This window comes from Copadichromis virginalis, linkage group LG22 (assembly GCF_057382275.1).
Source record: "Copadichromis virginalis isolate Kocher_CV1m ecotype Utaka linkage group LG22, C_Virginalis_male_GT1.1, whole genome shotgun sequence".
Taxonomy (NCBI): Eukaryota; Metazoa; Chordata; class Actinopteri; order Cichliformes; family Cichlidae; genus Copadichromis; species Copadichromis virginalis.
Genome location: NC_140638.1, coordinates 37,141,549 through 37,168,840, shown reverse-complemented (window position 1 = coordinate 37,168,840; position 27,292 = coordinate 37,141,549). Strand labels below are relative to the sequence as shown.

The 27,292-nt window shown below is 44.9% G+C and overlaps 2 protein-coding genes and 1 long non-coding RNA gene across 4 annotated transcripts in view; 2 read left to right on the top strand and 1 right to left on the bottom strand.

The window, feature by feature from the left end:
• LOC146683852 (rab3 GTPase-activating protein catalytic subunit-like) overlaps positions 1-2,024 on the top strand; it is a 30,800-nt gene extending 28,776 nt beyond the window's left edge. Inside the window, exon 9 of the mRNA XM_085446478.1 lies at positions 1,130-2,024. The gene's annotated coding sequence lies outside the window, so the exon portion shown is untranslated. The remainder of the gene's footprint in view (positions 1-1,129) is intronic.
• LOC146683850 (rab3 GTPase-activating protein catalytic subunit-like) lies at positions 827-20,406 on the bottom strand. 2 transcript variants are annotated; one of them, XR_014917608.1, is made up of 7 exons: positions 19,251-20,406; positions 18,161-18,260; positions 15,738-15,830; positions 15,425-15,597; positions 14,728-14,816; positions 14,474-14,584; positions 827-1,383 (listed from the first exon to the last, which is right to left on the bottom strand). XR_014917608.1 is itself a non-coding variant. In XM_085446476.1 (6 exons), exons 1-6 carry the CDS (start codon positions 19,443-19,445, stop codon positions 14,566-14,568), a joined length of 669 nt encoding a protein of 222 aa, XP_085302602.1. In that variant the 5' UTR covers positions 19,446-20,406; the 3' UTR covers positions 13,593-14,565. The 2 variants fall into 2 exon arrangements, 1 of the variants encoding a protein (XP_085302602.1); XM_085446476.1 differs by lacking the exon at positions 827-1,383 and having other exon boundaries at positions 13,593-14,584.
• On the top strand, positions 5,904-7,328 carry LOC146683851 (uncharacterized). The gene is made up of 3 exons (XR_014917609.1): positions 5,904-6,184; positions 6,260-6,760; positions 6,919-7,328. It is a non-coding gene; the product is annotated as an uncharacterized LOC146683851 (long non-coding RNA).
• Positions 20,407-27,292: the final 6,886 nt, after the last annotated feature.

Genomic DNA, 27,292 nt, shown 5'->3' with positions numbered 1-27,292 from the left:
ACCACAATAAAAGGAGTGCTCTGGGGAGTCTGGCTGAGAGTCTGACGGAGGTCAAGTGGTGGGACGACACTTGGCTCCAGCCAGATCTCCCTCATGCATGAGTGAACCAGAGAACTTTGGTGCCTTGAGTCTTGCTTTTTGCTGCGTAGCAGATTGTCCTTAACGTTCCAGCGAATAGGTTTATGCTACAAACCTATCATTCCCCATCACATTCATCACCTGTTCCTCTGGTGTCTCTGATTGGAGCACGCAGGTGTGTGGAGCAGAGTGAAATCACACACCTAATGCTGTTTTATTCAACCTGGATCTTAGAAGTTTTGATTAACATTAAACATCGTTTAAACTGTATGTGTCTGTATCATGGGATGGATACACCCTTAACAAAACAAAGAAAATATGACAAAACCAAGTTTCCCCTCATGCTGTCGGACGCGCCTCGAGGAACCAGCTCCATTTAAAACATCACAGTCAGCTGTAAAGTGTCGTTTCAGTTTTTATACAACGTCAAAGAGCTTCATGTTTGAACAATCAGCTTATGAACAGGAATAAGAACTGCACGGTCTGGTTCTGGTTGGATGCAAACAAACAGCTGTGTGTTAATCCAGCAGCAGGACATGCTGGAGGATGGAGCTCAGCTGAAACGACCCATGAAGTCCTCACCGACTCTCATGTTTACCATCAGGACCAATCCCTGCAACTGAAATATAATCTACTAAATATCAGAGTTGAGAAGGTTGTGTTAGCGTGTGGTGAGTGCAGGATGGGGAACTCCATCCTAACGACAAATTTCATTTCCTTAAAAAGGCATCAAGAGAAGCTTTGAAGGTAAAATGAAGGTTTTAGTGTGAAACTGTTTTATCACAGCTGCAGGAAGCTGCAGATTTATGAATACACAGAAGGATTTAGTTTCACATATTTCCAGACAAAGCCATAAATGCTTCTTAATCAATGCCAGTAATATACTGCTTCCTGCTTTTAAGCTTGGGCGAGCCGTAGATGCTGAAATATTGCACCGTTCTTACAAATAAAGCAAACAAATGAAGAAATGTATTTCTATGATCTTACTCCATGGCCACATTCATACATGTGAAAGTCTCCATCCTGTGTCCTTCACTTATCTTCATCCCAGGTGTGAATTGTTCACGGGACTTAAAAGGAGGACGTGTCTGTGGAAAAGCCTCCGGTCAACCTAAACTCCTCCCTCATCAGGACACAGAAGAGCCGCTGAGGCAGCGCCTTGGAGTACGCTGCTGGTCGCGGCACACAGGTGCGCAACAAGATCTCCCGGCCTGCTGGAGGAGGGAAGTCTGGTACTCTGCTACTTCCCCCAGTTTGCTTCTTGTCAGATCCCAAGTCCTCATCGACGGGCGCCAGAAGGGCAGCCTAAAAGGGCAAAGGTCAAATGTTAGCAAACAGCAACCGATTCTGAAGAAATGTGCTGTGTGAGGTGGACACGTGGATATTCAGAAGTACTGTAACCGAGTCTCCCACAGAGACCTGATCCAGACTACAGCTCACAAACACAGCTCCTCTACTAACACCTCACTGCAGCTGCACGCTGCTGATCCTGTCTGTGATTAGAAATGATTTCAATAAAGTAAAACAGAGGCTCGTTTTCTATGAGCGTAAACAGGGATCTCTGTTTCAGTCTCAGTGTAACAAACATGTTTACTGAATAAGTCTTTCAGTAAATATGTTTTTGTTAATTCAGTAAAATCTGCAAAGATGACTTGTACTGTTGGCAGCAACAAACAGAGACAGAGTGTGGGACAGACAGGAAGTCAGGACACGTCTATGTGCTTCACAGTGGGACTAGAACATGAACATTTCTACACACACCACAGGCAGCAACTGTGCAAACCTCCACGTCACCAAAAACACCCTGCAGGTCCCATCAGAGCAACGGCAGAGAAAACAGATGAAACATCTGTTAGAGAGAAAAACGCTTCGCTGCTTTCTTACCTGTATGACACTAAAAGGGTTTTGTTTTTTTAATAATAAAGGCTTCATGTTTTACAGTTAAAGCTCATGCAAACATGCAGGCTTATTTGTCTGATCAATGCAAAAGTTCAAACATGTCTCTTTCAAGCCTCATTATCAGCTGAGATCATAGTAAAGACACAGACAGGATCCTGATCCATCTGTTCTTTATATAATTACTGTTTTTACTGTAATGTACAGTGGGGCAAAAAAGTATTTAGTCAGCCACCGATTGTGCAAGTTCCCCCACCTAAAATGATGACAGAGGTCAGTAATTTGCACCAGAGGTACACTTCAACTGTGAGAGACAGAATATGAAAAAAAAATCCATGAATCCACATGGTAGGATTTGTAAAGAATTTATTCGTAAATTAGGGTGGAAAATAAGTATTTGGTCAATAACAAAAATACAACTCAATACTTTGTAACATAACCTTTGTTGGCAATAACAGAGGTCAAACGTTTACTATAGGTCTTTACCAGGTTTGCACACACAGTAGCTGGTATTTTGGCCCATTCCTCCATGCAGATCTTCTCGAGAGCAGTGATGTTTTGGGGCTGTCGCCGAGCAACACGGACTTTCAACTCCCGCCACAGATTTTCTATGGGGTTGAGGTCTGGAGACTGGCTAGGCCACTCCAGGACTTTCAAATGCTTCTTACGGAGCCACTCCTTTGTTGCCCGGGCGGTGTGTTTTGGATCATTGTCATGTTGGAAGACCCAGCCTCGTTTCATCTTCAAAGTTCTCACTGATGGAAGGAGGTTTTGGCTCAAAATCTCACGATACATGGCCCCATTCATTCTGTCCTTAACACGGATCAGTCGTCCTGTCCCCTTGGCAGAAAAACAGCCCCATAGCATGATGTTCCCACCCCCATGCTTCACAGTAGGTATGGTGTTCTTGGGATGCAACTCAGTATTCTTCTTCCTCCAAACACGACGAGTTGAGTTTATACCAAAAAGTTCTACTTTGGTTTCATCTGACCACATGACATTCTCCCAATCCTCTGCTGTATCATCCATGTGCTCTCTGGCAAACTTCAGACGGGCCTGGACATGCACTGGCTTCAGCAGCGGAACACGTCTGGCACTGCGGGATTTGATTCCCTGCCGTTGTAGTGTGTTACTGATGGTGACCTTTGTTACTTTGGTCCCAGCTCTCTGCAGGTCATTCACCAGGTCCCCCCGTGTGGTTCTGGGATCTTTGCTCACCGTTCTCATGATCATTTTGACCCCACGGGATGAGATCTTGCGTGGAGCCCCAGATCGAGGGAGATTATCAGTGGTCTTGTATGTCTTCCATTTTCTGATGATTGCTCCCACAGTTGATTTTTTCACACCAAGCTGCTTGCCTATTGTAGATTCACTCTTCCCAGTCTGGTGCAGGTCTACAATACTTTTCCTGGTGTCCTTCGAAAGCTCTTTGGTCTTGGCCATGGCGGAGTTTGGAGTCTGACTGTTTGAGGCTGTGGACAGGTGTCTTTTATACAGATGATGAGTTCAAACAGGTGCCATTCATACAGGTAACGAGTGGGGGACAGAAAAGCGTCTTACAGAAGACGTTACAGGTCTGTGATAGCCAGAGATTTTCCTTGTTTGAGGTGACCAAATACTTATTTGCCACCCTGATTTACCAATAAATTCTTTACAAATCCTACCATGTGGATTCATGGATTTTCTTTTTCACATTCTGTCTCTCACAGTTGAAGTGTACCTCTGGTGCAAATTACTGACCTCTGTCATCAGCACTTTTCACAGCGCCATCATGTGGATCAAACTGTATTCTGGGTCAAACCTGATGTTTTATCATTTACACTGAACAAAAATATAAATGCAACACTTTTGTTTTTGCTCCTGTTTTCCATGAGCTCAACTCAAAGATATGAAACATTTTCTACAAACACAAAAGACCCGACACTCGCAAGCAATGTTCCCTCTAAGCTGCGCGCGTGCACAATTGCGCACTGCTGGCACAATTGCGCACTGCTGGCACGGTCTCTGCACAGAAAATCTGCGTTGCGCACAAAAAAAAAAAAAAAAAGAAAAATCACCTGAATTGAAATTAAAATGAAAACTTTAACGATTCTGTTTTGCAGTGTTAGTCAGTGACTGGCTGCTCCCGTATGGGATCAGAACGAGGCCACCTTATCCCGTAGTCCAGCCAATCACGCGATTCACATTCGTATATACGCAGCTGATCAACGTGGCTGACAGGCTATGACAGCGTCCTTATGTGCGACACCGGTGTTTTAGCAAAGCGGCTGATGTGGAGTGAAGCCACGTTAATGACAACGTGTACAACCATTGGAGATGTGAGCAGGACAGACGGAACAACTGACGGACAAAGTGTGGACTTTATACCAGTTTTTGAATTGTGTTGATCGGCCACGTAAAACCAGAGTTATGATAAAATATCTGCAATGTTTGGTTTTCTTCCTGAATACTGTCGTTGTTTATATTTACTGCAGGAAGAAACGGTAAAAACGCCGTTTTATAAGGAAAACGCTCGAAAGCCTGTGAGCAAAAACAACACCAAAACAAACCCCCACCAGCCTTTCCTATTGGTGGAAAAATGCACCATGTCGACCAATCAAAAAATGATATGGCAACATGACATTTAGTTGTTTAGGAAGGGGGAAGTTTTAGGAGTGACGGCGTGTTTGAGATGCGATTGCCAAGTTTAGCACAAATCTTGTGTAGTTAGAGTGTAGTTAGTGTGTAGTTAAGAGTGTAGTTAGTGTGTAGTTAGTGTGTAGTGTAGTCAATAGTTTTGTTGTGTGTGTCAGAACAATGGTTTACAGGTGTTGCAGCAGTGACACATCTGCTGCTGTCAGGCCTGCAGGTATCAGGCTGTTGTTCTCCTTCATCTCATAGTGGACAGAAATTATTTTTTGCAGCGGCACAAATAATTTGTGTGGCATCAGATTTGATGCAGAACAGCTGATTGTTCTGCAAATAGTTTGAAATGTTTATTTAAAAAACACCTCGGCTGCATTTTTAGGTAAACAGCTGCAAAAAACTCTGTTTGCAAAACTCAGTTACTTTTTTGAAGAAGTCTTGTTGTGTAAAAGTATTCTTGGATGCTGGTGTGACCACAGTGCACACGTCTGCTGTTGCTCACAGTGGTCCAAGGGACGCTCAGGGAGTTTGTGTGTTCAGACACGTGAAACATTACAGGGAACATTGCTCGCAAACACTGCTCACAAATCTGTCTAAATGTGTGTTAGTGAGAACTTCTCGTTAGCTGAGATAATCCATCCCACCTCACAGGTGTGGCATGTCAAGGTGCTGATTAGACAGCATGAATATTGCACAGGTGTGTCTGAGACTGCCCACAATAAAAGGCCACTCTGAAATATGCCGTACATGTGTAGCACAATGACACACATGTCGCAAAACCAGTCAGGATCCGGTTCAGCTCATGGAAACAAAAGTGTTGTGTTTATATTTGTGTTCAGTGTAACAAATACTGAGACGTGTAATAATGTCGTGTGTTGTTCATCTGAGGACGCTGCAAAGAACCAGATTATTTTTATTATCCTGTTTGTCTGTTATGTGAACCTTTAGAGGATGTACCTTATAATGACTGAGTGTGTTTATCGCACTATGTTAAATGTAACTGTGAGCGACACGAGGCTTACTGCTCATGGTTACCTCATCAGTGGTGAAGTCAGCCAGCTTGATGCAAGAAACAGGAAGAAGAAAAGGATGAAAGAGCAACACACAGATGAAAAACAAAAACAGACTTTCTAACCGACAGAGCTGAAATCTGAACATGTCACCAGCTGCAGGAGGCAACGCTCTGAACCACGTCGTTCCTCCTCCAGATGGAGCTTTCACTGCCTATAGTCTCTTGACATACAATGGTTGGATTCTCCTATGATACTGTATCAGCTGAGCCTCAAATTCTTATTGTAGCCAGATGGGCTACTCGCCTTCCGTTGTTTTTCTTCTCTCATTCTCTCTCTCTCTCGCTCGCTCTACCACCCTCGCTCTCTTTCCACTGCACTCGCTCCTTGTATCAGGTGATCGGGTTAATTGGGAACCCACCTGCACATTGATTGCAGGGTGGCGCTAGCCTGTATAAAGCTAAGCCGATGTCTTGTTGGATTAATTCCTCCCGAGCTTCTGGTACGATACAGCAGTAAATGCTGGCGTACTGCGACGGACTGATCAGCAAGAGCCGATTATACGACAGCTACAGGTATGCTCTCGCTTAACCTTGGATTCCCTCCGAATACTGGAATTGGTGTTAATATCCTTTTCCGGCCTGTTGTAGCGCAGCAGTCTGTTTAATTCTGCCATTGCGGAGAGAGGTGTTCGTGGTATCTCCACCAATGAGAGTATAGTGCCTCCGGTCCTGGGGTAAGCTGTTAGAACTACTTTTATTAGCATTCATAGCTATAAGAGTTTAAGGTTACACTTATCTGTTTCAGGGTTCACTGCTGTACTCACCTCTCCATGGTAAATTGTCCAACCTAAATTGGAAGAGTGGACTGCCTTCTCAGTTGCTGTTGTGAACTCCTCCTTGGTGGAGTCTGCTGTCTTGTCTTGTTTTGTCTTATCTTGTTTTTATTAAGTAGGCTTACCTTTTTTTTGGGTTCGCCTGGTGTTCTATTTTACCCTGGACTGTTGCTCGTACCCACACTTCTGTGATCGGGCTGAAGTGATTCTCTGCCCGAGTGTCGTGCTGGGACTCTAAATCGCCTGGGTGGCCGGTCTCAGCCGGTGGGGAGCCAGACCGGCCTACGCCTGAGAATAATTATTACCAGCACGAGTGGTAGTTTGACCCGTGGGGAATAAGCCTTTCCCGTGTGTGTGTGTGATTTCTTTTATTAAAGTTATTAAAGTGTGTTTTAGTCTTTTTATGATTTGTAGCGAGCCTGACGCTCAGTGTCCTTTTATTCTTTTAACATACTTTTCTGTGTTTTATTTCAGTGAAGGAGGACGAGCCAGTGGCCCTGGGACCTCAGGTGGTGGGTCGTTTTCACACTTTCTTTTGTACAGCACTGGGTGGTCTGCAGTGATTCTTTTGGTGTGATTTTCTTTTGGTTCCACGGCTGCTGGTAAGTCCAAGTTCCACGATTGTTTATTTTTACTGTAGGACACTGTCAATAATGACGCTACATCTTGACTTTTAATATTTTATTTATAAAATATTATTTATAATATTTTATTTATTTCTATAAATAAAACTGTTTTAATATTGGAAGCCAACCTGCCTCAGTGTGCATCCTTGAATCTGTGCGGTCTTCTTTTATTCCTTTTATTTATTTTTCTTAAATATATTTCCTGGGGGTGTAATTCCCCTAGGTGGCGTTGTCAAGTTTATTTATTTTGTGCATAACCCCGCCGACCACTTGGTCACATACTTGGCGTCACGAACAGGGTGCACGTTTGAGGTAGATGTTTGGTTTTGTAAATTGTTTTATTTTTTTGCAACGAGTCTAGTTCACCTGTTTGAAGGCTCTATTTGTTTTAGAGTGTGATTATAGACAAGACAGCAGTATCCAGGTAGAAGGAAGAGTAATAGGATTTTAGCACCTTGCTGATTTAATTTTCTCTTTTTTTTGGGTCAAAATTTATTATGGAGGAAGAATTGCAGCAACTTAGAGACTTGGTAGCGCAGTTAAGGGCAGATAATGAGCAATTGCGCCGGGATGGGGGCGCTGTGCTCGAGTCTGGTGGCGGGGCCGCGTCGTCCTCTTTCGTACCAGCTGGTTGCGTACCAAATGTTGGTAGCCAGGCCGCCGTTACAGAGCGTCTGGTGGTGGTGCCTAGGGACCGTAAATGTCCCATGTTCAATGGTAGAACAGGCATCAATATAGCTGAATGGGTCGAAGAGGTTCAGGCATGCATGCGTGCCCGGCACCTGTCTGTTGCTGATCAAGCTTTCTTTATTTTTGACCATTTAGAGGGAGAAGCAAGGGAGGAGATCAAATTTCGCCCTAATTTAGAGCGAGGGGATCCTGCTCGGGTGTTGACCATTTTAAAGGAACTGTATGGCAATGCGCAGTCCTATGTCACTCTGCAGCAGGCTTTCTTTTCGAGGAGACAACGGGAGGAAGAGACTTTGCAGGAGTTTTCCTTAGCGCTAATGGCTCTGATGGAGCAAGTAAAACAAAGTGCACCTGATGGTATGCGTAACGCAGAGGTGCTGCTCCGAGACCAATTTGTAGAACATGTTGTTGATAGTGGTCTCCGCAGAGAGCTTAAACAATACGTTCGCCGTGTGCCCACTGCCACCTTGTTAGAGGTGCGCGGGGAAGCAATTAGATGGGAAAGAGAAGGGTTTTCAGGCGGTGTTCGCGACCGTGGCTATTCTCAACCATCGGCATATGGTTTTCAGTGTGGAGTGCACACTAGCCCTAGGTTCGCTCCTGTTGGTACACCCGAGTCCGAGTGGCGTGAGCTAAAGGAACTCCTAAAGCGCCAACAAGAGCAGTTAAATCGGCTCACTGAGACAGTGGCTTCTTTACAGAACCCCCGAAGAAGTGTTCGGCCTTCACGGGCTGGCTCGGTGATTTGTCGCCGGTGTCAGCAGCCAGGACACTTTGCTAGGGAGTGCACTGGGGAGCGGGCTTCACGCCGCCCTAGAGCAGGTTCTGATTCAGGCCCTCCTTACGCCGCAGTTGGCAATCATCTTCCCGCTACCCAGTCGGAAAACTAACGCCATCTGTGCTGCAGAGTCACAGTTCAGGTGGGGAGTTCACTGGCTCACAGAAAGATAGGATTGGCAGGCTAATTTCATCGTGTCCAAAGATGGATGTGCTTATTAGTGGGGTAACTGTCCCTTGTTTGGTGGATACTGGGTCCATGGTTTCCACCATCACAGAAAGTTTCTTTTTGGCACATTTTGCCCCTTGGGGACAAGAACGCCTTCAGTCATGTCATTGGCTACAGCTTCGGGCTGCCAATGGGCTTGCCATCCCTTACATTGGCTATTTGGAGCTCAGTGTACTCCTGTGTGGCAAGGAAATGCCCTCTTGTGGAATCCTTATAGTGAAGGACCCTCCTGGGGCTACGCCCTCTGTCCCTGGCATCTTAGGAATGAACGTAATCCGCCGCTGTTATCAAGAACTGTTTGGGGCTTTCGGTGGCTCCTTGTTTAATTCTCCTTCTGTGTCACAGGCACCGAGACCAGTTTTGGAGGCCTTACATCAGTGTCACCAGTCTGCAGCCCAAGCCCCAGAGGACCCTGTCGGTACCGTTAAGGTACAGGGCCCGCGGGCCGTGCGGATACCTGGTGGTGTTATGCAGCTGGTGGCCACTACTTGTTCTCAGCAGTTGTCAGGTCAGGCTGTGCTTTTTGAACCTTCTGAGTCCGGGTTGCCAGTTGGGTTGCTGGCCTCTCCATGTTTGGTTCAGGTGGATAAGGGCGTTGCCTACATCCCAGTCACCAATGTAGGGACAGCGGAAGCTGTTCTCCACCCGCGGACCCGTTTGGGAGTGATAAGCAAAGCTACTGTTGTTAGCCTCCCTGCCGGTGTTAGCGAGGAACACTCTTTTCCCGTTACCGTTTCCTCCCATACAACCAGCAGCCCTGCTCAAGAGATGGTGGATACGATTGACCTGTCTGCTCTCGCTGAGTCAGAGCAACACGAGGTACGGTTACTTTTGCGGAAGTACCGCTCTGTTTTCTCCACTTATGAGGGAGACTTGGGCTGCACAAACCTCATTTCGCACGACATACCGCTACTCGATGACGCACCTGTCCGGCAGAGGTACAGGCGAATTCCTCCTTCTGATTATGAGGCTGTCAGGGCTCATATCAACCAGCTACTGGAGGCCCAGGTAATTAGGGAAAGTAGCAGCCCTTATGCCTCTCCCATCGTGTTGGTCCGCAAGAAGGATGGAAGCCTCCGGCTGTGCGTTGACTATCGTTTGCTGAATAGCAAAACAAGGAAGGACGCCTTCCCCTTACCTCGCATCGAGGAAAGTCTGGATGCCCTAGCTGGCGCACGCTGGTTTTCTACCATCGACCTGGCCAGCGGGTACAACCAGGTGCCAGTTTCTGAGCCGGATAAGCCCAAGACCGCTTTTTGCACGCCGTTTGGCCTGTTCGAGTGGAATCGTATGCCATTCGGGCTGTGCAATGCTCCTGGTACCTTTCAGCGCCTAATGCAGAGGATGTTCGGGGATCAGCAGTGCCAGTCATTACTGCTGTACCTAGACGACATCATTGTGTTCTCCTCGTCTGTCTCTCAGCACCTGCAACGGCTAGAGATGGTGATGGCAAGGCTGCAGCAACAGGGGCTCAAGGCTAAGTTAGAAAAGTGTGCCTTTTTCCAGCAGAAGGTTAACTACTTGGGCCATGTAATCTCCTGTGAGGGTGTCTCGAGATGTAGCCAGATGGGCTACTCGCCTTCCGTTGTTTTTCTTCTCTCATTCTCTCTCTCTCTCGCTCGCTCTACCACCCTCGCTCTCTTTCCACTGCACTCGCTCCTTGTATCAGGTGATCGGGTTAATTGGGAACCCACCTGCACATTGATTGCAGGGTGGCGCTAGCCTGTATAAAGCTAAGCCGATGTCTTGTTGGATTAATTCCTCCCGAGCTTCTGGTACGATACAGCAGTAAATGCTGGCGTACTGCGACGGACTGATCAGCAAGAGCCGATTATACGACAGCTACAGGTATGCTCTCGCTTAACCTTGGATTCCCTCCGAATACTGGAATTGGTGTTAATATCCTTTTCCGGCCTGTTGTAGCGCAGCAGTCTGTTTAATTCTGCCATTGCGGAGAGAGGTGTTCGTGGTATCTCCACCAATGAGAGTATAGTGCCTCCGGTCCTGGGGTAAGCTGTTAGAACTACTTTTATTAGCATTCATAGCTATAAGAGTTTAAGGTTACACTTATCTGTTTCAGGGTTCACTGCTGTACTCACCTCTCCATGGTAAATTGTCCAACCTAAATTGGAAGAGTGGACTGCCTTCTCAGTTGCTGTTGTGAACTCCTCCTTGGTGGAGTCTGCTGTCTTGTCTTGTTTTGTCTTATCTTGTTTTTATTAAGTAGGCTTACCTTTTTTTGGGTTCGCCTGGTGTTCTATTTTACCCTGGACTGTTGCTCGTACCCACACTTCTGTGATCGGGCTGAAGTGATTCTCTGCCCGAGTGTCGTGCTGGGACTCTAAATCGCCTGGGTGGCCGGTCTCAGCCGGTGGGGAGCCAGACCGGCCTACGCCTGAGAATAATTATTACCAGCACGAGTGGTAGTTTGACCCGTGGGGAATAAGCCTTTCCCGTGTGTGTGTGTGATTTCTTTTATTAAAGTTATTAAAGTGTGTTTTAGTCTTTTTATGATTTGTAGCGAGCCTGACGCTCAGTGTCCTTTTATTCTTTTAACATACTTTTCTGTGTTTTATTTCAGTGAAGGAGGACGAGCCAGTGGCCCTGGGACCTCAGGTGGTGGGTCGTTTTCACACTTTCTTTTGTACAGCACTGGGTGGTCTGCAGTGATTCTTTTGGTGTGATTTTCTTTTGGTTCCACGGCTGCTGGTAAGTCCAAGTTCCACGATTGTTTATTTTTACTGTAGGACACTGTCAATAATGACGCTACATCTTGACTTTTAATATTTTATTTATAAAATATTATTTATAATATTTTATTTATTTCTATAAATAAAACTGTTTTAATATTGGAAGCCAACCTGCCTCAGTGTGCATCCTTGAATCTGTGCGGTCTTCTTTTATTCCTTTTATTTATTTTTCTTAAATATATTTCCTGGGGGTGTAATTCCCCTAGGTGGCGTTGTCAAGTTTATTTATTTTGTGCATAACCCCGCCGACCACTTGGTCACATTATGATCTCGAGCTTCTTCAGTCTCAGTGAATCCTTAGTTGGCTCAGATGCATCATCTGGTGTTTGAGTGTAACAAGGTGGTTGTAACACAAAAGGAGTGTAAACAGGTGAGTGTGGTTTGTAGTGTAAACTAAAGCAGCGTGTCTAACCAACCACATCTCCATCGCTCCACAGCTGCTGAGGGAGCTACAACCCTCATTCAGCCTTTCACAGACATACAGCAATGAACTGTATGAACAATAAACTTTATTCATACACACAAATCCCTTTAGGGTTGTGTCAGCGAGGGCAAACGTGCCGCATCAAATACATGGAGCTACAAGCTGTGGTGACCCACTGTCAGTAAGGGAGCTTTATTACACACACACAGCATCACAACAACAGTTACCTCAAGCTGCTTCTATGTTATAAGGCAAAGACCCTGCAGTTACACAGGAAACATTAGGTGACCATCTGTGAGCGACAGTGGGAACCAAAGCCTCTAACATCCATCGATAGATGAGGGGCAGACGGACTGAATGCAGAGAGGTGTACTAACACATGTTGAGTGAAGAAGAAACACCCAGTGCATTATGGGGAACTTAGACCTATAACTTAGACCTGTGCGCCTTAGCATATGCTACTTCCGGCGCATAGCGCTTAGTTTCCGGTGTGATATTCGCTCCTTGTTCAAGGTCGGGTTTTTCAACCAAATGGACGAATCAAGTGGCGATTTACATTTCTCGAGATGTCGAATGTATCTGTAGATGATGTTGATCGACTTGTCGATATTTTTTCCCCCCGCACCTCAGAGAGAGACAGGATTCAAATTTTATACTTCTCAGTATTTGTATACAGCGCTCCCTCGTTTATCGCGGGAGTTACGTTCTAAAAATAACCTGCGATTGGTGAAATCTGAAGTAGCCAACTTTATTTTTTACAATTATTATAGATGTGTTAAGGTAAAACCCGTCACTACACACTTTATACACTCAGACCGACATGAACATTTTCACACGTTTCTCTCCTGTTTAAGCTCTCAAAGTTCAAACCTTCGTAGACAAATAAGTCCAGTATTACAGAAACCAAAGATCAAACCGTGTTTTCAGGTCCAGCACATGAGAACAGAGCAGCTGAGAGATAATTCAACATCAATGAATCATTAATGAACCAATGAATAAGCGATTCTGTACTGTACAGGAGAGACGGCACGGAGGAGATCAACAATAGTCTGCAGCCAATCAGGACGCAGAACACAAAGCGCTGTGATTCATCCGTGAAGCGCACACCTCTCCAACGTGCCAGACGCCATCGAATGTGAGCATTTGCCCACACAAGTCTGTTACGGCGACGAGCTGGAGTCAGGTCAAGACCCCGATGAGGACGACGGGCATGCAGTTGAGCGTCCCTGAGACGGTTTCTGACAGTTTGTGCAGAAATTGTTTGGTTGTGCAAACCAATTGTTCCAGCAGCTGTCTGGGTGGCTGGTCTCAGACGATCTTGGAGGTGAACCTGCTGGATGTGGAGGTCCTGGGCTGGTGTGGTTACACGAGGTCTGCGGTTGTGAGGCCGGTTGGATGTGCTGCCATATTCTCTGAAACGCCTGTGGAGACGGCTTATGGTTGAGAAATGAACATTCAATGCACGGGCGACAGATCTGGTTGACATTCCTGCTGTCAGCATGCCAATTGCACGCTCCCTCATTGCTTGTGGCATCTGTGGCATTTTGCTGTGAGACAAAACTGCACATTCCAGGGTGGCCTTTTGTTGTGGGCAGTCTGAGGTACACCTGTGCACTACTCATGATGTCAGATCAGCATCCTGATGTGGCACACCTGTGAGGTGGGATGGATTATCTCAATATAGCAGATGTGCCCACTACCACACATTTGGACTGATTTGTGACCACTGTTTGGGAGGGATGGTTATATTGTGTATCTGGAATGAATTTTAGGTCTCTACGTCCATCCCATGGGGAATGGGAGCAGTAACAAAGGTGTTGCGTTTATATTTTTGTTGAGTGTATGTAAGCTCTGCTCCAGTGTAATGCATAGGTACAACAATATGCTTTATCTTTAATATAGTTTGGTCACAAAAGACCAAAACTGAACTCTTTGAAGGCTGTAAACACACCATGTTTGGGTGGCTTCACCCCAAAAACACCACAGCAACACTGAAGTCTGGAGGCGGGAGCATCATGGGGGGGGGGCTGTTTATTCAGCGTACAGCACTGAGACATTAAACATAACTCCAGGAAGGATGAATGGAGACATTGTTGATTAGAATCTGCTGCCATCTACCAGGATGATGAAGATGAAACAAGGATGGATGTTTCAGCAAGACCATGATCACAAACACAGCCAATGGAAACGGTTGGTTTCAGAGAAATCAAGTAAAGCTGCTGGAACGGCCCAGCCAATCACCTGAGCTGAATCTGTGGGAAGGATCCACGGAGCATTCGGGATTTATAGACTGTTTGTGTGGTGAGTGGGTCAAAGTCATGAGCAATGATGGGACTGGTTTCTCCATACAGACGCTGCCATGAACTGTCATCACCAACATTTGTATAAAGTAATAAATAAATGTCCCTGTGTCACTTTGTATTATTACACAACTTCATCTGTGGTTTGATTCCTTTGCACGTCTGGATTGGAAGTGTTGTTACCGACATCTGGTGATAATTTCACATCAAAGCACCTTTAGAAATATATTTACTTAGAGAACAGCCCGCAGCCCACCGTAGTAATAGTTGAACAGACACACACACAGAGCCAGACGGTAGGTCAGACTGTCACTGGGGGCCGACTTCAGCTGGTGGAAAAGGTTCTACAACGAGGGAAAAGACCATGAAATCAATAAAAATCCTGACAAAGTACTGACAGCACTGAGCCTGTCTTCACTCTGAAACTTATATTGGACCTGACCTGAGTGTAACCTTGAGTGTGCGAGTGGTGAAGAGGCAAACATACATAATCAGAGGTTTTCTCTTGCTCCGATGTCCCACTGGAGTTGGACAGCTGAGTGTTATTCTTACAGTCAGACTTCTCCACAGCAGCATCTGGAAACAGAGACACAAACACAAATAAATAAGTCTGTCATTTAGAAACTCTGTTGTTTTCTAGATGTTAGAAGAATTAAACAAGTGCAGCTCACGTAGTCATCACTTCATGATAAAACACAGGATGCTGATCGCTCAGTGGCAAAAGCAGGATGTGACCAGAAGTAGACAATAAAAATAAGAACGCTGCCTGATATCCTGTTTAAGATGACGCTCTTGTGCTTTACTGAGCTGCTGTCAGATGGGATCAATATCTGTGGCCAGCACTCTAAGACATAAATGCAATTACGGCTGTAGTTTTAAGATTCAAGGCTGTCTTAGCTCGAGCTCGAGCTGCTGAGTGTGACGGGCTCAACAGTAACCAGGAAGGAAAAACTGTTTGTGAAAAGAAGCAGAGGAGCCACATCAGTACGAGTCAAACTACCACACGCTCCGAGGTCTCTGCTGCTCTGAATATCACGCTCACCGTCTCCTAACACGGGATCCACACCTCTTCTGTCAGAATCAGTTTCCTCATAAAATGAGCTGAAACCATTAAAACTCAGTCAAGTATTAGTCAACTCCGACTAGTTAATGCCTTTTAAACAGGTTACATGATTAACTCTTACCAGAAGGACAGAATTGAGTATCTCGGTGTTAAGGGGCGACTCATCGATGCGTCGATGGCGGCGAATGTGCTTCCGGGCACTGTGCACCATGTTGGAGACAGACAGTTTGGAAATGGGCACAGTTGCTGCTGGCTCGGTCAGCTTGGACAAAGCAGAGCTGATATCACTGTTTTCTACAGACGACAAACACATCCAAGAGTTTCTGTTCAATTGCTGAGGCCCGGGTCAGCACAGATGCCCAGATCTCCCAGTAAGCTACGCACGTTTCCAGAATGCAGTATGGTCACTCAACAAGTAAAGCCAGGAACCTGACCTTTGCCCTCATCTTCAGCGTATCCTCTTCCAGGAATCTCCTCTGTACACTCAGTCCTACAGCAGAGTTTAAAGAGCTCTGTCACAGCCTCACCTACAGGGAACACAAACAGTTACTGACCTGATATTTTCTTATTCAAACTTTTCATGAAGCACACGCTTCAGCACAGCGAAGCAGGACAACATCTGTGTAACATTTTCTAAATCATGGACGTGGCAACAAAAGAAAAGTCCACTTTACATCACATGTAAAGTGCTTGGGGCTGTCATGAGAGGCGGGGCACACCCTGGACAGGTCGCCAGTCTGCCGCAGGGCAAACACAGAGACAGACATTCACACCGTGGGAAATTTAGGGCCCCAATGAACCTGTCCCCACTAACTGCATGTCTTTGGACTGTGGGAGGAAGTAGGAGGCCCACACATAGAACAATGAGGAAAAAAAGACACTTTATTTGTCCTTTACTATGTTCTTTCTATCGGTAGCTTGATTACATCCGTCTTATCTGCTGCGTATCATTTGATGCATGAATTTTAGCTTAGAAATAGTTTCCTCTGTGCTTATCTTAATGACCTTGTAGTACCATATCACCCTATTAGAGCACTTCGCTCTCGCTCTGCAGGCCTACTTGTTGTTCCTAGAGTATTTAAAAGTAGAATGGGAGGCAGAGCCTTCAGTTTTCAGGCCCCTCTTCTGTGGAACCAGCTTCCAGTTTGGATTCAGGAGACAGACACTATCTCTACTTTCAAGATTAGGCTTCAAACTTTCCTTTTTGCTAAAGCATATAGTTAGGGCTGGACCAGGTGACCCTGAATCCTCCCTTAGTTATGCTGCAATAGACGCAGGCTGCCGGGGGATTCCCATGATGCATTGAGTGTTTCTTCTTCACTCACTATGTGTTAACAGACCTCTCTGCATTGAATCACATCTGTTATTAATCTCTGTCTCTCTTCCACAGCATGTCTTTATCCTGTCTTCCTTCTCTCACCCCAACCAATCACAGCAGATGGCTCCGCCCCTCCCTGAGCCTGGTTCTGCTGGAGGTTTCTTCCTGTTTAAAGGGAGTTTTTCCTTCCCACTGTCCCCAAAGTGCTTGCTCATAGGGGGTCATATGATTGTTGGGTTTTTCTCTGTATCTATTATTGTACGATCTACTGTGCAATATAAAGCACCTTGAGGCGACTGTTGTTGTGATTTGGTGCTGTATAAATAAAACTGAACTGAACTGAACAGGTAAAAATATGGCGACATCAGGAGTTTCAGACGGTGAGAGAATGAATCTCGCTGCAAAAGAAATGATGTTTTAAACCCTGCATGTCAACGTCTCCCTGCACACCAAGCAAACATTAAATAAACTGTTTTATAGTCACTGTCTCGACTTGTTTCTGTAATTTGATGTCATCCATTTTTTTTATTTTGCCATTTTTATAAGAACAACAGAGCAGCTTTTTCATTTCAGTCGTTTTATTTTGACTCATGATTTTTTTCTTGACGTCGTTTTTTGTTGCTGTGATCTTTTGATGTTAAAGTCTAGTGTTGACCACAGAAAGAGACTTACTGTGATTATACTGTAATCTGTGAAAATCCTCTGTGTGCAGCTGATGGTTAAAAGAAAACATTTCAGTTCATTCAGATCATTTTTATGTTGACAATAGAAAACCATCCTGAATGGTCGGTTTGAATAAGTGCAAATTTAGATCCTATATGGTTGAAAATAACTTAAACATATCGTGATTTATTTCGTGTTTTGTGATATAGCAAAAAAATATTGTGATATTACATTTTCCTCATATCACCCAGCGCCACCATAGATGTCCATACATGACGTCTAACAATGAAGAATGACACGGGGGAAATGTATTGGACAGAAAGAAAGGTGCAAAAAGACACATTTATGAGTAATTACAGAGCAATCCTGCCACTTAGTGCAAATTAATATCAGCCGGTTCAGTCCCAACTATGGCCTCATTAGCCAGGTTTCACACAAGAAGCGTCTCATGATGGGTAAAACCAACAAGCTCTCTCAAGACCTTTGCACACTTAAGACTGATGGCATCGGCTACAGAAGAACTTCTAAGTTACTGAAGGTTCCAGTGAGCACTGTTGGGGCCATAAACCTGGCGTTGCCCCTGCAGGGTTTTTATTTATTTACGATAAACCAGCCACGACCAAGCGCTCCCCACACGATTTCAGACAGACGAGTGAAAAGACTTATCAGAAGAACGACCTGGAACCAGCAGGTACAATCGTTCCACAGGAAACAACAACATGACCTGCATCACACACACGACTCCTAAAAGCCACTGGCAGGGTTTCTGGATGTCAGCCACTTGCTGACATGTATTTAAAAAAAATTTAATAATTTCTTAATAATAATATTACATTTTTCTATTTGTGTATTAATGACATGACATGTACTGCCTACCTGGAGGCTGCTGTGGCCATGAATACTGCTGCCAGTCTTGGAGCACGTAGGTGAAGCGAATGGCGATGTTGACTGGAGGCAGAGGGAACAGGGAACAACCCTGATGACAACAGGAAGACATCAGCTCATGTTTATGGTAACAAGCTGCAGCATTAATCTCTCTGTACAGGCGTGGATTACACCTCGTCATTGTCGGCTGTTTCTGGGAACATACTGAACACATTTAACCCTCATGTGTGGATGATGACAACATCAATCAGGATTTTTATTCTTCTTTAGGAATGAATATAAGATTTTTGAACTTCATTTTTTAAATGTCCACTTAGGTGGACAACATCGGTTTTGACTTATGAAGGGTATGGAGACATCAGTGTGTAGTGTTTCTGTGCAAGTTTACCATCAACACCAACACAAATACAAGAAAACAGCCTTTGAATAGCTGCAGACCACTGTGCATGAAAGGGTTAAACAACGTGATGTCTGGGAATCCATTGTGTTTCCAGGAATAGGAATAAACAAAGTTCAAACAAACTGATCATTAAACCGACATCCACTTCCTAACAGTCTTTATTTTATTCACAAATTAACTCCACAAAAATCCAGAAACCGAATTTACACAGAATTAGACGTCTTCTTCTTCCTCTTCTGTTTTCCCAATGTTCACATAACTAAGCAGTGTGCTGTACTGTTATCAACCTGCTCTTTGACGAACTATTACAAGAATATATTCTTATTATAAGATAAGATGTTTGTGTTATTTTCAAGTTGAATACAGTTTTTGTGTGACTGTCAGAGCACAGCAGGAGGAGGAGGAGGAGGAGAGACTGTACATGAGCAGGAAAAACCAGATGAATAAATGTTTTAGAAAATACATTTACATGCACTTCGTGGATGCTTTTATGATTATTAGTTGCATTTAACAGGATTCACATCGTCCTAAAATCGTCTGGAACAGGATGCTGAGGTGATACTTGTAGAACATGGGTACATGACGCTCTGTGGCTGCACAATTTTAATTTTTCTTTATTAAAAACAAACAAACAACCTTGAAATATGATCCATATAAAGATGTTTGTTCCAGAGCACTTACTATCTTAGATTTGAAGATGTCGAGCAGGCCGGACAGGTGGTTGTACTGCACGGGCGCTCGACGCAGGTGAACGATCTCAAAGTCGGTGCGCACGCCTGGTCCTTTGCACTCTCCGGCATACATCCGCCTCCACTTCTGCTGGATCTGCACAAACATCGGTACCTGACTGAACACAAGATAAACAGCAGAAGGCATTACTAGCAGGATCTCTGGTACACGCCCGACATCCAGCTTCAGTTTCTCTCAACCAGCAACAATCCAGCTAAACTAAACAGTCCGACTGAAACACAGAGCAACAAGCTGCAGAACTGCATTGTACTGGCATGTATGTCAGCACTGTCACTGCACGGACCACTGAGTGCTACACAGACTGGTTTTAATATGTTGTGTTCATTGGCGTAATCTGGGGCTGCAGCAATTCATCACTTCTAAAAAAATCCTCCAAACCCATTCTTTGCTGCGATGCAGCGATGCAGCGATGCAGCGTGCTCTGTGGCACAGACTTGTTCAACGATGTAAACGTGTGTGAGGGATAGGTCAGTAGGTAGAGTGGCTGCCCCGGGATCAGAAGGTTGGGGGTTTGAATCAAGTGAAAAGCTAAGCTGAGGTACCCCTGAGCAAGGTCCCTACACGTCTGCTACCCACCAGCTCGATAGCTAGCCGGGAGCTCGAGGGTCACTGAAGCCGCAGAGAACGGCACAACTCCCGGCACATCATATTCAGATCACCGCAGACTTTCGCTACTCAGGTTAAACGTGATATATAAGTCACTTAGACAACCTAAAAATGTTATTGTTGGACTTTTTTCAGTGTTTTATTTGTTCGTGAGTAAATCGGTTTGGCTGAGATTAAAGTTATTAGATTAGATAAAATAAAACTTTATTAATCCCCCAGGTGGGTTCCTCCTTGGTTTTCACACAGCTGAATAAACGTCAAACAGAAAACTGATTAAACAGAAGTGTGAGATGGTCGAGAGTTTACTCCAGTGTCCTGTTATATTTTAGACAGCAAGGAGCAGACGGCCGAGTTTATTAAACTCCACCGAGACAGCAGTGACGCTAATCCGAAGGCGAGACCGTCCAATTTAACAGCCGTTTACTTCCGGCCTACCCGACCTTCTCAGGACCCGGCCCACATAGACCGCGAAGGCCGGGTCCTCAGGAGGATGCAGCCCATGAATTTGGACACGACCACTGACATGTTACAAAACAAACTCACATCGCTATCAGCAGCCATGTTGTTGCCTTTGGCTGCCTGATCGGTTCAGGAAATTAGGATGTTTTTCTACGCATGTGCGAAAAGGTGGTCGCTTCCTCTATAGTTCTTTCACAATAAAATAAAACAAACAAATTCTAAATTCATCCATCCATCTTCATCCGCTTTATCCGAGGCCGGGTCGCGGGGGCAGCAGCCTAAGCAAAGAGGCCCAGACCTCCCTCTCCCCAGCCACCTCCTCCAGCTTATCCGGGGGAATACCAAGGCGTTCCCAGGCCAGCCGAGAGATATAATCTCTCCAGCGTGTCCTGGGTCTGCCCCGGGGCCTCCTCCCGGTGGGACATGCCTGGAACACCTCACCCAGGAGGCGCCCAGGAGGCTCCAATCTCTAAGGGAGAGGCCAGCCACCCTTCGGTGGAAGCTCATTTCTGCCGCTTCTATCCGCGATCTCGTTCTTTCGGTCACTACCCACAGCTCGTGGCCATAGGTGAGGGTAGGGACGTAGATCGACCGGTAAATGGAGAGCTTCGCTTTTACACTCAGCTCCCTCTTCACCACGACGGACCGGTGCAGCGTCCGCATTACTGCAGCTGCAGCCCCAATCCGTCTGTCGATCTCCGGCTCCCTTCTCCCATCACTCGCGAACAAGACCCCGAGATACTTGAACTCCTCCACTTGGGGCAGGAACTCATCCCCGACCCGGAGTGGGCACTCCACCCTTTTCCGGCTGAGAACCATGGCCTCAGATTTGGAGGTGCTGATCCTCATTCCCGCTGCTTCACACTCGGCTGCGAAACGTTCCAGTGCGAGCTGGGTGCATTGTGTGCCGGGTGGCGGCCAGGAGCGGAGGCCCTGGCGGACTGACCCCCGGCTGCCAAGACTGGCAATAGGGACAATTCTAAATTCAATTCAATTTTATTTGTGTAGCGCCAAATCACAACAACAGTCGTTGTGCAAAACTCATTCAGGCATTTGATGACAGGTTTCAAGATGTGAAGAATATCCAAAAGGAACTGGAGATGTTTGCTACGCCGTTTAATGTGCAACCATCTGTGCCAGACACTTTCCAAGTGGAAATAATTGGGCTGCAAAACAACTACGAGCTCAAAGCTAAGTATAACAGCCTCTCTCTGCTGGACTTTCACAAACTGTACGTTCATGCTGAGGCTTTTCCCATCCTGGCGAGACATGCCCTGAAATTTGCATCTCTGTTTGGGACAACGTACCACTTTGAACAGGTCTTTTCAAAACTGACTCTTGCAAAGAGGCGCTTCCACTCAAGACTAACTGAATCAAACTTGAAAAAGCAGCTTCGAGTGGCATCATCATCATCACTGCCAGCTGACATCAGACACCTCGCCAAAAAGAAACAGTTCCAGCCATCTCATTAGGTGAGTCTGATGAGCAGAAATGCAGCAGTAACACAGCAGCAGCCCAAGCAGAGAAGCCTCCTCCAGCTTGTCCGGGGAACGCCAACCCATTCTCAGACCAGCCAAGAGATGTTAATATAAGCAATTAGCAGGGTGTGTCAAAGAGTGAACAGAACATCGCCGAGTCAGCTGACAGCTCCATAAAACGTGTTTCCTACAGCAGCAAACAGGCTTCAAGAAGTGACAGTAAGGAGAGGTGTCAAGATCTGTGGGCCAGTCAGCCTCTTGTGTAAAGGACACAGTGATGCTGAAGTCATAGAGGCTGTGGTCAGGTCAGTCAGCCCAGGTTTCAGTATTCCTGACATGCCTGAGATAAAAGGACCTCACTCCCCGTTAGTTAAAGGAAATATTGAAAGCTCACCAAAAAACTGCTGACTTAACTCTTTGTGCTTGCATTGGCTCTCAGGAAGGCATCAGTGCAGCACCGTACCAGTGACAGTGAGGAAAGCTGCTCATCATTGGTTATGGCTCAAGAACTGCTCCAAAATCGAATTACCACCTCATTCCTGAAAAGCAGGCAGTTTATGAAAGATTTTGAGAATATATCAGTGATTCTTGAGATAAGGGACAAAACATGTCCAAAGTTTCTGTCAACACCATCAGATTTTTTAAAAAGTACAAAAAAATCAGGAATTATTGTGGGTAACTTACACTGTGAGGACCCCTTTACCACTTCCTGTTTGATACACATGCCATGAGGTCACTGCTCTGGTGAGTTTTTTTAATTTTTATTTCATTTATTGCATACCTTTCTGATAAAACTCTGTGTCACAACCATAGTGCATCAACACCACAGTAGAGGCCATAAGCAACTGATGAACAACAAGATGGCGTCTGTCAGAAAAACGTGCTATGAGAGAAAGTAGGGTATTTTGTCAGCACCATCAGGATTTTTGCCTGACGGTGTTGACCCTTTTTCTAATGATTTTGGCAAATGTCACAAAAGTGTCCTATTCACTAATTATATTATTTTTATTACTATTTCAGTCATATTACTTCCTGTGCATTTTACTGATATTTCTGCTTTACAGATGTGTCGAATATTATGGAATTTGCCTGATCTTGAATCTCATAGTTAATGTATACTTTATTAATCCTGTAGGAAAATGCTTAGTCCTCTGCATTTAACCCATTTACTCAGTGAAGCAGTGGGCAGCTACCAATCCATGACCCGGGGAGCAGTGTGTAGAGACGGTACCTTGCTCAAGGGTATCTCAGGATAGCCGCTGTTTGGTGGATTTGAACCCCCAACAGGGCTCTAGAGTGCGACCAAATTTTTCAGTGGTGCGACTAAAAAAAAATATTTGGTTGCACCTGTGCGACCAACTGTTCGGGTAGCAAAAAAAATAAAAAAAAATCTGCAACCTTCCCTGTGGTCAACAACAGACACACATTTTGTCCCTATCGTGGACTAAACCAATCAGAGATAGTAAGGGGCGGGACCTCTCTGATTGGCCGTGGTCCAGTTGAAAGTGCAGGTGGAAGTGGGAGGTGAGTAGCTTGAATAAAGCGATATCAATTCATTAAATCCTGAATCGACTTTTAAATATAACTGTTTTGCCAGAAACGCCAGATTCTCAGATTAAAGCTCACAAAACCAGTTCAACAACAACCAAACAGCAAATCAGAGCAGGTACACGGACTCCACACAAAGACGTAAACACAGAGTGGACCCGACCCATCAGAATTAACTTTGTCTTTCTCGGCTTTCTCACCCGACGGCCCGTAGACGGACACGCTGTCGGAGCTTAGCGAATCTGATGCGTCCGGTCCGCGATGTGTTTACGTCTTTTTGCGCTGATTCTGAGCTGCAGGTTTTGTCTCTCTCCAACCAAAATTCACCGAGCTGAATTTTGCTGTTTTGCTTCCACGACTATTAAAATCACATCCATGCACAGCTAGCTCTCTCTCTATCTCTCTCTGTACTTCAAGAACAGTTTCCCGTCTCCAATCTCTGTTTTCTGTATTATTTATTCGCTTATTACCCACCAGTCTACCGTTGTTTACAGTGCTGTCGGCTACTGTCTTTTTCTTCAAGAAAGCCTATTTTTTCTGTTGTTCAATACTGAAGAAATTTAAACTTTATATGCAGAACATTGTAGAATATTTTTAAGGTTATCTGCTATAAAAAGCCAGACCAGGAAAATCTCCTTCATGTTTTTCTGTGTTTTATTCTCAGTTACTTTCACACAAAGGAATCTGCTGTGATGTTCACAATTCTGATGAAGTCAGTACTGATAAATGATCAGAATTATAATATTTCTGACTGTCTGAGGCTAAGTTGAATCGAATCGGGACTTTGAAAACCGGAATCGAATGGATTATAGAAATCAGTGATGATACCCAGCCCTAGTGAGCAGCCTGGGCACGACAGAAGTGGATGTAGCTGTAACAGGAAAAGAACTATTGCTAACTTTTCTGTTAAGTTAAGGCCTGATCCTTCTGAAATTCATAGCCAGTGCTCTGACACGGTGTCATCAATCTTTGAATGCTGAAAAAGCACAGTGTATCCAGAAAAACACATTATATTATATAAATTATTATAAAACTTGTGTGCGCCTAACTTTTGTGCCGGTACGCGTACGCCCATGGCAAAAAGTTAGTCTAGAGCCCTGCCCAACGATCATGGGGCAAACACTATCTACTGAGCTATCTCTGCCCCGAGAGCTGGTCTTTTAAGTGATGATGTATGAACCCTGCTTTCGGGTCCAAACTACTCTGTGTTTATTAAGGCTGTTGTGTTTTAACATGTTTTTATTCTTTTTTATCTTGTTCTATTTAATCTGAACAAGCCCCTAAAAACAGTCAGTGATCACTGTCAGCCTAACCATCGGGAACCCTCACGTTAACTTTTATCAAGTGGAAAAAAGTTTCACTGTGTTTATGTTACGCTAACATAGCTGTGTTGCTAGCAATCACGTAGCACATCATTATACACCAGCTAGTCCAACATCAGTAACCCTACAAACGCCAGTGCTGTTTAGTTTTGTCTTCATTTATGTTGGAAGTGATAGCAGAGCTGGTGTTAAGGTGGAAACCGGCGAGCTAACTTCTAACTCTGTTAAATTTCATATATTCTGTTTTCATGGATGCCTGGATGTTACACCTGGTAAAACAGCCACACTGATCATTTTATTAAAGATGAAAGAATTTAGACAGTTTGTAACTCTCAGTGATGCCGCAGAGTTCCTTTGACTTTGGGATCTGCAGCGGAGTTTGGACCTGGAAACGGCTAATGACATCAGACTTAAAGACCGGATAGCATTTCTGTTGCTTAATACATATTTGTGTTGTGAATATTCATCCTTAATATGTGTAAATGCATATGCTTCAGAAAAATTATAGCAATTACAAAATGGTACATTTCAGGCTAGAATAGCAAAGAGGAAGCTGTCAGTAGAGGAACAAAAGAGAAGGAACAGGGATGATCAAAAAATAAGTAGAGAAAAAATTAACAGCCAGCCTGAGTTTCTCATAAAGGGAAAGATGGAGAAATAGAGTGAAAGAGGGAAAAATAAAGAACATCAGTGATCTGAAAGGAAGAGAAAAAAAGGCAGAAGAGAAGGTTTTGGAAACAAGCACAGAGAGTCAAAAGGAGAGAAAGTCCAGCAGCGTCTAAACACACAACCACAGAGTACTTTAGGAATCAAGGAGCAGTAGGCAGCTACTTGCTGGTGAACTATTAAGATGTAGAACTTGACATGTGCAAAAACAGAATTGTTATGATGTGTCTTGTGATATTACAAAGGTTGTTAAGGTTTAATGGTCATTTTGAAAGAAATAATATCCTGTTTTCTACTCATGTGTCACCACTTGTCAACTCCATAATATGGATTTTTTGTTTATTTTTCTGTTTTGAAGAACCATATATTTTCCTCCCTCATGATCTTCCAATAAAAATACGTAATTTTCTAAATAAATATGTAATTTTCACGCTGCTAAATATGATCGTTTCTTATGGAGATTAAATACAAGCTTCTGAAAATATGTATGACTGTAACTCTAATAATCCATGCATCCATCCATCCATTCGCTTCCGCTTATCCTTTTCAGGGTCGCGGGGGGCGCTGGAGCCTATCCCAGCTGTCATAGGGCGAAAGGCGGGGTACACCCTGGACAGGTCGCCAGTCTGTCGCAGGGCCAACATACAGGGACAGACAACCATTCACACTCACATTCACTCGCACATTCACACCTAGTGGCAATTTGGATTATCCAATTAACCTATCCCCACAAGCTTCATGTCTTTGGACGGTGGGAGGAAGCCGGAGTACCCGGAGGGAACCCACGCAAACACGGGGAGAACATGCAAACTCCATACAGAAAGACCCCAGCCTGATGTTGGAATTGAACTCAGGACCTTCTTGCTGTGCGGCAACAGTGCTAACCACCGTGCTGCCTAACTCTAATAATAAAAAGCCAAAACAATCTTACTTTTAAATGTGGTATAATTACTTTGAAAACATATGTGCATAAACAGTAGAACAGAGAAGCTGGTAATAGTCAAAATAGCTGAAACAACTTAATTTAAAATATATATTTTTACATTTCTTTGTGTCTGATGGTGTTGACTAAAACCTTGCACTTCTCCAGCAAAAACATGATTAAAAATTGTTACACCTGGCAGATTGTACCAAAACAAGGTGAGACAGCCAAAACTTTGTGTAACAATTATATGTAAATATGTCTTTAAGAGAGTAAAGAGAGGTTAGTTTATTTTGGAGTAGAGCTCCATTTATTAAGAAAAATTAAAAAAAGACAGGAACACTCTTTAGAGGTTTGTGGGTGGCTCTCAAAAGAGCCGTTGTGGGGAAGTCACTCAGACTTCAAACAGGCTACTCCTTTGGTTGCCAAGACACGGCTCCCTCCGCCGAGAAGTGGGCCATGAACTTCTCCCCCACCAGGACAGCCTCTCTGGAGGAGTTGTTTGCTGCTACACGACCCAGGCCTTGCAACGGCTCCACCACAGCAGGTGCCACACCCCTCACAGCAGGTGCCACACCCCTCACAGCAGGTGCCACACCCCTCACAGCAGGTGCCACACCCCTCACAGCAGGTGCCACACCCCTCACAGCAGGTGCCCCTCTCTTGTCCAAACAGCACAGAAAATTGTGGAGAACACACGTTGCCTTCACACACTTCTCCGCAATTTCAGGACGGAGCTCCATGGAGCGCAGATACAACCTCTACTGTGAGGGAGAGAGGGAAGTTCCAGCGCTCCTGGAATCCCTCTGCAATGCACCGCCAGTCTTCAGTTGAAGGCACAGCCATGAAGTCGTCCACTAGACAGTCCCAGATGGACGTCGCTACCTGGGGGGTGATCTGGCTCACCAAGGACACGCCAACTCGAAAACTGAATGCGATGGTCCTGAAGGAGTCCTCGGTGGCAAGGAACCT